We start from the raw sequence: 11430 nt of genomic DNA on the forward strand, positions 1-11430 counted from the left end.
CCTACCCAAAATCCAGCAATATCAACCCCGACATCTTCTTGCATTCAATTTATAGTCATCTACTCAATAATCTCATATCAACGTTCTAACTTGAGCGTCGGAGGGGTTTTCCGGGAGATCACCCCCCGGACAAGGCTAACGTGTTGTTTTGCAGGAATTCAAGCCACTTCCTTCCACGAATCGCCACTCCTACTAACGCTTCCACTTACAGTATTTCAAGTGTTTTCCACTTCCTCGTTTCATAACCGAAGCAGTTTGGCGCCGTCTGTGGGGATTGAATAAAAATTCATGGCTCCTAAGAAGAATCCGACCCAAACAGCTACCGTGCACAGCACAGATACAGACACTTCCGCAGGTCATGCTAACAACCAAGCCGTGACTCGTCGTGATATGGACATGCTAGCACGAAACCTCACTGCCGCATTCTCCGAACAACTCCGCGCCGTCATAAATAATAATCCTACTCAACAATGAGTGTTATAGGACATGGCGAACCAAATAAAAAGTTTGCAGGAACGAATCGAACCCCATCAAGGGACACCAAAGTCTCATGAATCTCAAGATGGGAACTCGAGGACTTCCCACTCCAGCAGGCGTAATAAGAACAGGCGGGAGAGATCCGGGACCCACCCGAGTCTCAGCAGGACTGATCAAAGAGATGATGAATCTAAGACCACCTCTCGAGATGCCCCTACCTACCTGGAAAGCAAAAAGCAAAAGGCATCCGAAAGCGTCCAATCGCTAGTGGATAAGAGGAGGGAAGAGAGAAAAAAGGCACAACTCGCGGGATCTAGCCGTCCCCTCAGTCCCATTACCATGCCGCGGAACGAGGCCGGCAAAAGTAGCCTTCCTGAAGATCTCGTACCAATAATCTCTCCGCTGGCTCCGGAGATACTAAATGCTCCCAACCCCGGGAAAATAAAGATCCCAAACATGGCGGCCTTCGATGGAATATCCTGCTCAGAGGAACACCTAATGGGCTACAAAAACCTGATGCTGCTGTATACCACCAACCCATCACTGTGGTGTAAGTTCTTCCCAACTACCCTTACAGGAGTAGCTCTAACATGGTACACCTTCCTTCCAGGAGGAAGTATCCACAACTTTGCCCAACTGGAAGGCAAGTTCCTAAGTCATTTTATAGCTTCCAGAAGACATGAAAAATCAAACTTCCATTTGCTCAGCATCACACAGTTGGAAGAAGAGTCCATATCATCTTACCTGAAAAAGTTCCACGAGGCGGTACTGGAAGTAACTGACTTGGAAGAGTCGGTTGCATTAAACGCCCTGATCAACGGAATGAACGCTCAAAGGCTGAAGTTCCAGTTGGTCGAGAGCCAAGTAAAGACATACGCGGAGGCCATAAAGCAATGCCAAAGCTATGTCACTGCCTCCGAAATATGTCAGGCACATGATCCAAAGAAACGAAGGTCGGATAAGAAGGATCTCACAGCTAATCATTCCTCAAGTAGCAGAGAGGAACATTCATCAAGGAGGGAAAGAAACTACTTGCCGCGTCGTCCAGAACCTCCGTCAAATATAGGGCCCCCATGATCCAGACATGTATATGTCGCTGAAGGGGAGCCCAGGACGCGGAATCTGTTAGATGGAGGCAACGATCCGCTGTTCGACCGGAACAAGAAGGACATATTCTTCGCCATCAGGGATCAATTGCCAACTCCACCTCCTACTGCCACCCCTCTGATAGACGCAACTATAATCTGTGGTGTGATTACCACAAAGAGCACGGCCACACTTTGGCCCAATGCCGCGAACTCAAACGTATCCTACATTAATTAGCCGATGAGGGGAAGTTGTCCGAGTTCATCAACCAGAATACCATAATGCTGGAAGAGAATCAGAAAGGAGGCCGTGGAATCAAAGACGCAGATCCCCCAAAAGGAATAAGGCCAGGCGCGAAAGTTCCAACACTCAAGGAACTATCAACATGATTTTCGGAGGATACACTGAAGAATATCCTACCATCCGCGCCGCCAGAAATAGCGTCCACACTCTGCTAAAAGGGCCGCCAAAAGCCTCATCAAGTGCACCGATCATGACGTTCGATGCCACGACCTCCCAAACGCTGCAACAACTCCATACTGACCCCCTGGTGTCACCCTCAAAATTGGGCAAATGAAAGTCAAGAGGGTACTCGTAGATACCGGAAGCACGGCTGATCTCATAACAATAGAATGCCTGAGAAAAATGAAGTTTGAAGAAAAGCACTTACAACCCCTCGACAAACCGCTGATCGGGTTTGGGGGAAGTCAGGTCATTCCACTAGGCACGATCATTCTCCCCGTGCGGGTGGGGGAAAGACATGAAAGCAGAACCGTGCCCATACGATTCACGGTGGTGGATCTCACCTTTCCCTACGGGGCTTCCACTCATCAACAAAATTAAAGCCGCGATCTTCCCTCATCAACTCTTGCTACAATTCGAGCGGGATGATGGACAAGTAGGTATCCTCAAAGGGGATCAGGTGACGGCACGCCAATGCCTCATCAACACCTTAAAATGAGGAGCTTCCATCACCTCCTCCAAAAGGTAAAGGGAAGAGGAGTCTTCTACTGTCATGAGCGTGTATCTGGAAAACCCTAACACGCACGAAAGGCCTCGCCCCGTAGAACGATACGAGGAGGTGGACATATTTGAAGGAAAACGCATCAAAATAGGGAAAGACCTCCCTGGCTCGATCAAACAAGATATCATGGCCACCCTTACTGACTTCCGCGACGTCTTTGCTTTTTCCACGGAAGAAATGCCTGGCATTCCTACGAGTTTCATGTGCCATAAACTTGATATAAAACCAGGCTACAAACCCGTGAAGCAAAAGCTGCAGCATCAAGGAAGAGAGCAAATAGAGGCCGCCAGAGAAGAAGTGGAGAAACTGCTAAGAGCAGGATTCATCAGAGAATGCAAATACTCTGATTGGCTCTCAAACGTCGTCCTCGTGTCAAATGGCAAGTGGAGGATGTGCGTTGAGTTCACGGATCTGAACAAAGCATGCCCCAAAGACGATTATCCTCTTCCAAAGATAGATCGTTTAGTAGATTTTACAACAGGCCACGCTCTACTGAGCTTCATGGATGCTAACGCCGGCTACCATCAGATTCCCTTGGCCATAGAAGATCAGCTACATACGGCCTTCATCACAAATGCTGGGGTATATTGCTACAAAGTCATGCCCTTCGGGCTAAAGAATGCTGGAGCTACTTACCAGAGAATGGTCAATAAGGGCTAAAGAATGAAAACAATGATCAACGTTGGTCACTCCAAGGGACAAATGCCCTTGTTACTGGTGGTACCAAAGGAATTGGGTATTATTATTTTCTATTTCATATGCATTCTTTTTTTCTTATTTTTTTTATTTCCTTAAATTTTCTTTAAATATGTGAAAAATGTTTTCATGCATAAAAAATTAAAGGAAATTTACTGCGATTATCAAATTTCTTATTAATTAAAAGATTGCCAGCTACGTTTATTTGGAGTGTTTAATTCTCTTTTGTATTTTAATTAGTTATGTGTTGAACTTTCTAAAATGGTGTGTTAAGAGTGAGACTAATCAGTAAATACATTAAAGGATCGTTTAGTATAGAACTTGCACATGTAATGGAATGATAATAGTTAAAGAATAGAAATGGTAATAATATGCCTTATTATTAACTTAATAATTATCATTATCTCTTGCTAATCACTTACTAATGTAAACAACTCATTATATTTGGTTTTCTCTATAAAACATTATCGTACCAAAAAAGCCCATAACCATCAACAAGTGTTGTATGAGACCGTCTCATCGTGAGACTGGCCTATACAAGAAGCTCAAATTAAACTTATTACATAGTAGTTACCTAAGTAAAAACAATTTTTTTCATTAAATTTCAAGAAATAAAAAATTGGACCAACCTATATCAAGTCGTCTCACGGTGAGACGCTCTTAATAAAGAATTCACTAATTCTTAAACAAGACGGTCTCACGATGATACCATCTATATTGGGCTAGCCTAATATATATTTTTTTGTCTTAAAATGATCACTTATATCGTTAAAGTGGTCAATTATAATTTTAATATAATTACTTTTTATAATTTTAGAGTGATTATTTAATTATAATTTTAAAACGATAACTTATAATCTTAAAATAATCAATTACAAAAATGGACTATTATATGAACCCGTCTCATACAAGACTAGTATGTTTAAACTTTTGGTTTGACATTTTTTTAACCACAACTACCGTGTTTATAAAAATGGTTCCTACCTAAGTTTTAACAGATTTACACATGATTTAACAATAGACAATTAAGCATGAAATATTAAAATTATGACAATGAAACAAAATTAACTTTTAGCGAGTCACATTAAAAAATCTTAAGTGACATATTTAATTGTTATAATAGTCTATAATAACATTTTCTGAGAAATGTCGCTAGACTCTATATCGTGAAAAGTTTTAGTATGATTTTTTATTATTCTACTAAAGATTATATAAATAATAAATATTACTAAATTCACTATATGCACCATTAAACATATAAAATAATGACATATAAATTAAATGTCACTAAATATATATCCTACTAAAAGTTAATTATGTTGTAGTGTTATGATAAGCAATTCATTAACAAAGATAATTTTATTATTTAAAAACTACTTCTATAAGATTAACAATAGGTCGTGACGTACTTTTTTTATGTTTCTTTGAGATTGTTGTTGCAAGTGACTTATTTTAAGAAAAAGGTCATTATCAGTAGCAAATTGCTGATAGAATACAAATTCTTGTGAGCGACGGTCTTTTTGAGAGACCATCTCTAATTGGACGACCGACCCATTATATATTTTTTAAAATATTGTAAGTAGGTATTAAGAATGATGTATTTAGCCATTTAAGATATTAAAAGTAGGCATTAAGGATACGGTAAGAAAGCATTAAGGATAACATGATAGGCATTAAAAATCGATAAGTAGACATTAATCTTTAATGAGTTGAATTTGAAATACGTATCTCAAAATAATGTGTATTTGCAGACATGCAATTGTAGAAGAACTAGCAAGACTAGGAAGTGGTGTTCATACGTGTGCTCGTAACCAAGATGAACTTGATGGATGTTTGCTTGATTGGAAAACTAAGGGTTTTATAGTGAGTGGTTCAATTTGCGACTGTACTTCTCGCCCCCAAAGAGATAGCTTAATGAAGACCGTCGATTCTATCTTTCATGGAAGATTGGATATACTTGTAAGTCCATCTTCGTTTCACTCCTTTTACTATTAATCTAAACTATTCAAAATATTAGGGGACTTTTTCAGATTAACCTTAGAAAAGCAAATCTGTTACTCAAAAACTATAACAAACACTTAGTAACGGATTCACAAATATTACCCTTTCTTTGAACCAAATTTCCAATACCAAACAACCCCTAAAGATATTGATATTTGCTCAAACGATTCAAAGAAATATAGTATACTTTTATTAACAACATGAATATGTAATTATGAATTATAGGTAAATAATATTGGTGGTTCGACCTACAAAGATACGTATGATTACACAGAGGATGATTTCACACATGTAATGTCGTACTGCTTTGAGTCAGCTTACCATCTTTCTCAACTTGCGTATCCAATGTTAAAGAAGTCAGAAGCAGGCAACATCATTTTTATTTCATCAATTGCAAGTTTCCTTGCTGTTAATGCTGGTTCCATTTATGGATCCGCTAAAGGTATTAATATATTCCTACTCTATTATTTACTATGCTCTTTATGTATGGGCATTCAGCCTAATTAATACAATTATTAGTATATAAATTTTTTTAATTTGAGATTATTTTACGGAAAAATGTCTCTCACTAGAATAACTCTAATTATTTTGGTCCTATAATTAAAATATTGATAGGGGCAATGAATCAACTAGCCAAAATTCTAGCATGTGAATGGGCTAAAGACAATATTAGGAGTAATGTTGTTGCTCCGGGTTTCATCAAGACTCCATTGGCTGAAGAGGTAATTATACTTCTAATATCATGTTAATATTTATCGTAAATATCACTTTCTCCGACAAAAATCCTAATTATAATTATTTTCATGTGTAGTCTTCTTTTTTTTTAAAAAAAGGAATGAAATAATTAGGCATTAATCAACCACACAGCAATTGATGATTGTCATGTGTAGTGTGATACATTTATTTAAATCAATATTTATATGATAAAAGATACAAAATATGATAATAATAACAATGTTAATGGATTGCATTATTTAAAATCTTAATATAAGTAGCGTTAATGTAATGATTATATACATCTAACTATATAAGTATCATAATAATTAGCATTTCCAATAATTAATGATATTAATGGATTAATAGGTGTTATTAATATTTAAAATTTTCTATTTAATTAGTTTTGCATGTGTAAATAATTTTTCTAATTTAAATAATTTTGACAGTATTTTACAAACAAGAAGTTCGTTGAGAGTATCGAAGCTCGAACAGCACTTGGACGTGTAGGAGAATCCAAAGAGGTGTCATCAATGGTGGCATTTCTTTGTATGCCAGCATCTTCTTATATAACTGGCCAAACTATTTTTGTTGATGGAGGAATGAGTGTTTATGGTTTCTTACCAAGTTTTTCTACAGTTTAAGTCTCTTATTATATTTATATCATAAACTTTCTCGGTTCTTTTAAGTTTGTCCTTTTTAAATTAAAAAAATTATGACAAAAAGTGATAAAAAGGGCAAATTAAAAGAGACCGAATGGTAATTGTGTTTCATTTATTTGTAAACTTTTAATTGAAGTTAATTTTATTTGTGTACAGTAAGAGATCTTTACCTGTAATGTAACGATTTCTGTATTTAATATTGTATTGATCGTCTTTTTAATCTTAAGAATTATAATATATAATAATTTTTTAAGTGGAAGAATTGTGATAATCCTTGTGTTAAGAATGTCCTATGCTTTTTAATTAGTTACATAAGTCTATTGTTTTTTTTATCGGTGGAACCTATGTTTACTAGCTCTTTTAATGGGCACTCCTAAGATAAAATTGCATATCATTTTAATCTTAACATATCAATCAAGATAACTCTATTTATATGATAATTATCTTGGAATATAATTATTTTATCTTGTAATAATTTATAATATTACATGTAATCTTTGTTTTTAGTATTTATATTATTCTACATAATATTTTAGATATTTTTTCTTGTAATAATGTTATGATTAATATCAAGAATCATTTTAAACGTCTTTCTAAACTCTCTACAATTATAACAACCAAAAGTCAACCGAAAGTATAAGGATATAATAATTGTCAAAAATCTTATTAAATCCAACTTAAAACTTAGAATACCACCAATGTAAGATTTCTCCAAACTATAAAAAGTTGTATATTTTGAGAGAGAGGTTAGGAGTTACACCATCTTTAAAACAAGAATAAAGATGAAGGCGCTCTGCAACAAGGGCTACAGCACAGGGCCCCTTGCAATTTTCTTGAAATTGGGGCCCAATAATTGTGTCCATGATATAATTTGTGTATAGTATGTTACGTAATTTAACTTGGCTTATTGGTATTGCAAGGACACAAAGAGGGAGGATGGGATTGTGATGTGGTTAGTGATCAATTCCTAGGAGTTACAATCCTTATTTGGGTCTTGGGCATTCAGTTAATTTTTTGTTTTAATAACAATTTGTTTTAAAAATCTACACTATTATTTTGTATTTCTTCCGTTCTGAAACACTCATACTGATTGTGAAATATTGTGTGGGAAAATGTCACAATCAGTAGCAAGTATAATGGAATAAAGAAGTATTTTTTAAAAATTATTACAAAATAGGTTATATTATTTATGGCAAATAAATATTTTAATAGAATAATGAATATTTTTCTTAATATGTTATTAACTAATTTTCTAAAATCAGTAGTTACTAGAAAATATATAACATAGAAAGAGTGAATGGCCCATTTTAAATTATTTGTATAGGGCCTTCATTTTCTAGATGACCCTGTAAATTAGATTAAGATAATTTAGACATTTGCAAAGAAAGTCTACAGATACGCCTATGGCAAGCAGGTAAAGCATCATAGTTGATGGAAAAAGAAGTTACAGTAATCCTAAAAAAAATGTGGGAGAAACAAATTAGCAATGACATAAGTGATTTGCACCTCTAGGAAGATTTAACTAGGGATAAAACTAGTTGGAGACATCGTAGTTGTAACACTCTGTAATTTATCGGGTTTAAAAAGAAAATATAATAAGATAAAAATAAATAAGATTATTAAATTATATTATTTTACATATATAATTGTAAGAAATAAAGTAAGTTAAAATTTAACGGTAACACGTTTTATCGCGTATGATGTTATCGCGTGACGTTTCTTTTCTGTTTTAACAATAATATAATAATTACTTAATTAATTAATTAATAAAAATAAATAATTAAAAGTAAGGAAGGGGGAAGGTGGCCGGTTGTGTGGAGTAAGGGGAGGAGTCTTGTAACTCCTCTCATAGTTGTGTATTATGGCTAATTAAGATCATTGCTTTAATTGCCTATTAATCCTTAAGCTCCATTCGATTTTCTCACCATTCTAGCTTTTCAAGAGAGCACAAAAATTCAGAAAAAATTCTTCCTTTTCCTTGTTGTATGTTTTGACACACTCAAAGAAAAAAAAATTCTTGTCATTCCATCTAATCTTTTGATCAAAGGGTAAGTTTAATTGAATTGTTAATTATAGATTTTATGTATAAGATTTCTAAAATAAATTATATTTTATGTGTGATGATATCCTATGACTTATAGGAGGATTGAGTATTTTTCTTTTATATATGTAAATTTTCTCTAGTAATCCTTTGATAAACTTCAATTGTTAAAAGGATTAAGTTATGTCTCTTTTATAAAAAAAAAAAATAAAAAAAAAAAAAAAAAAAAAACCTTTCTTGATAAATATTCTTTAACAAAGTTTAAATTTGTTCTATCTTAGTAGTTGTGAATGTGGTCTTGTTAGATTTATGTTGGTCATGAGATTTAAAGGGTTACTAATTTGAATAATGTATATATATAAAATAATAATAATAATAATAATAACAATAATAATAAAAAAAATAATAAAAAAATATACATATTTCGGGCAGCAGCAGTTTCTCCCTCCGTAATGGTGCCGATCCGGAAACGTTAGTCGTGTTCCGTTGTTGTTTTATGTACCGATGCGTTAAAAACTCGTTAAACGCTTAAAATAATTAAAAATAGTAATTGGATGTTGGAAATTATGAAATTTGGTACCCAAGGTAAATGACGCGTTCCGGACACAGTGGCGAAGTCGGATTTTCCATAAAACTGTCCAAATTGTCCATTTAAGTTTCTGGTTAGAATTTAAAGTTTGGAACTATTGGGTATTGGATAAAAACATTTAAAATTATCAAGTCTTAGTAATATCTTAGTAGTATGGAGTGGATTAAATGTGTAAACACGTTTTGATACGTGATCGTTTTGTGTGTGTTATTAGGACCTTGATTCATAAGAGGGCGAAATTTCTATCATGAATAAACATCGTTTGGTTGCAGCGCTTAAAGGTACACGCATAGACCATACTGTTTATGTGGTTGTGCAAGTAGTATTGTTTCATTTCTAATCGAGGCATTGTAAATCACATAAGGATTAGACATCTCAAATAATTTGAAAGAAGTTAATTTGAAAGTTGAGAATTTATGTGTTTGTCACCCAAAGGGGTTGACGTTTGGTTGTATTATGTTACTCAAAAGGGTTAACGTATTGGTTTGGATTATTACTATTATTGTTCCCATGACAGTTTTGGATCATTACGGTCACCATGGGGTATGCATACTTTTGCCTTTGACGACCCGAACAGGACGGGCAACGTCTTAGGTCGGTGGTTGCCTTGGGATTAGCTCTCCCAAGTGTATTCCAACAAAAGGATTGGATTTATACTTGAACGACCCGAACAGTATGGGCAACGTTACAAGTTGGATTAACTAATAATGAATGTATTAGAGCCTATGCATGCTAGGATAACACATTACTTGTTTTCAACCTGTTTGACATTTGTATGAAGTCTCTGACGTGTATTGGATTGTTCTTTGGAACCTGCTACGTGCTGTTGCACGACGACTAGCAGGTTGATTGCATGTGGGGACTGGATTGAGAACTCGACTTAGAACCCGTAATACCAAGACTATGTTTCCTTTTTGTAATAAGTTTATGAGTAGATATGACTCCGAATTATGTAACAAGAGATTGTGTTGGTTTCTTTTCGTTTTCGTCAAAATCCTTTAGTTGATCTAGAGGCCCGTAGGCTCTCAAGTTGTACTTAAGAACTTCCGTTGACTTATTTTCTTTCACGCTGGTGCTGTTTTCTGTTTTAATTATATTTCTTTATCAACGAAACGTTGACGATCCTAGAGAAGACTTTTCTCTAGAGTCCAAAGAGTGAACATAAATTTTTATTTTCATATGGATTTCCGGGTCACTTAAACCGGGCCGTTACAGTAGTTATGTGCTAGCCTTTGGATAATATTCACCTACCACTAGTGGAAAAAACCTCATTTGCTATGTTTTTTTGGCCATAATATGCTGCAATTTTGACCCTTAGCATTAGTGATAGCAGCAGATGACCTAATATAAATGCTGCGGTTTAAAACTGCAGCAGAAAAATGCACTATATGCTGCTGGCCTCCCTAAAACCGCAGCATATAGTGCAAGACTATATGTTGTGAGTAGCGATGGCAACGAGTCGGATCTGGACCGGGTCAAGGTGGACCCGGATCCAGATCCGTTTTCAGGAATAGGATCCAGATCCGGATCCGCAGGTCCAGTTTTGCAAGACCTAGATCCGGATCCGTGGATACTGCGGATCCAGTACCGGATCCGGGTCCAAAACGGGTCTGACTGGTTTTTGCTTTTTTTTTTTTTTTTTGTATTTTTGAATGTGTTGAGATTGCAATAAAGCGATATTTATAGACTAATGTTAATAATATATATAATTTCACAATCAATCACCCAAAAAACCATTATACAACTTAAAATTTAAATGTATGATTTTTAAAGGTCTTTCTCTGGAAGGTGCTTATCAAATCTAATAAAGAACTTAAAATAAGAACAATCTTTAAAAAAAAAATAAACAATAAACATTTCATCCTCATAAGCTTACATTTATAAGATAGCAGAGGACTGACTAAACATTAATTGGTTTCCCCAAATGATTGGCAAAAACAAAATCATGGAATTTTCAAATCAATAGCCAATGTCATCAAAGATTGCATACATGCGGCTGTAACCATATGTCTAGTAGGTATAGCTGGCAGCAGGTTTAGCAGATGGAAAGGATAGTCATTTTCTTACAGAGTGTAACTTCCCTCCCCCCCCCCCCCCCCCCCCCCCCCAGCTCTATCTCCCTCCCCTGTTACACAAAACA

At 35.3% G+C, this 11430-nt stretch overlaps 1 protein-coding gene across 1 annotated transcript; it reads left to right on the forward strand.

Annotated features, from left to right (window-relative positions):
* The first annotated feature begins 1156 nt into the window (after positions 1-1156).
* LOC130802509 (tropinone reductase homolog At5g06060-like) lies at positions 1157-11095 on the forward strand. The gene is made up of 8 exons (XM_057666524.1): positions 1157-1205; positions 3266-3323; positions 5035-5242; positions 5510-5726; positions 5900-6006; positions 6448-6636; positions 10663-10825; positions 11064-11095. The coding sequence occupies exons 1-8, from the start codon at positions 1157-1159 to the stop codon at positions 11093-11095; spliced, it is 1023 nt and encodes a 340-aa protein (XP_057522507.1).
* The last annotated feature ends 335 nt before the right edge of the window (positions 11096-11430 follow it).

Source organism: Amaranthus tricolor, chromosome 16 (genome assembly GCF_026212465.1).
Source record: "Amaranthus tricolor cultivar Red isolate AtriRed21 chromosome 16, ASM2621246v1, whole genome shotgun sequence".
Classification (NCBI taxonomy): domain Eukaryota; kingdom Viridiplantae; phylum Streptophyta; class Magnoliopsida; order Caryophyllales; family Amaranthaceae; genus Amaranthus; species Amaranthus tricolor.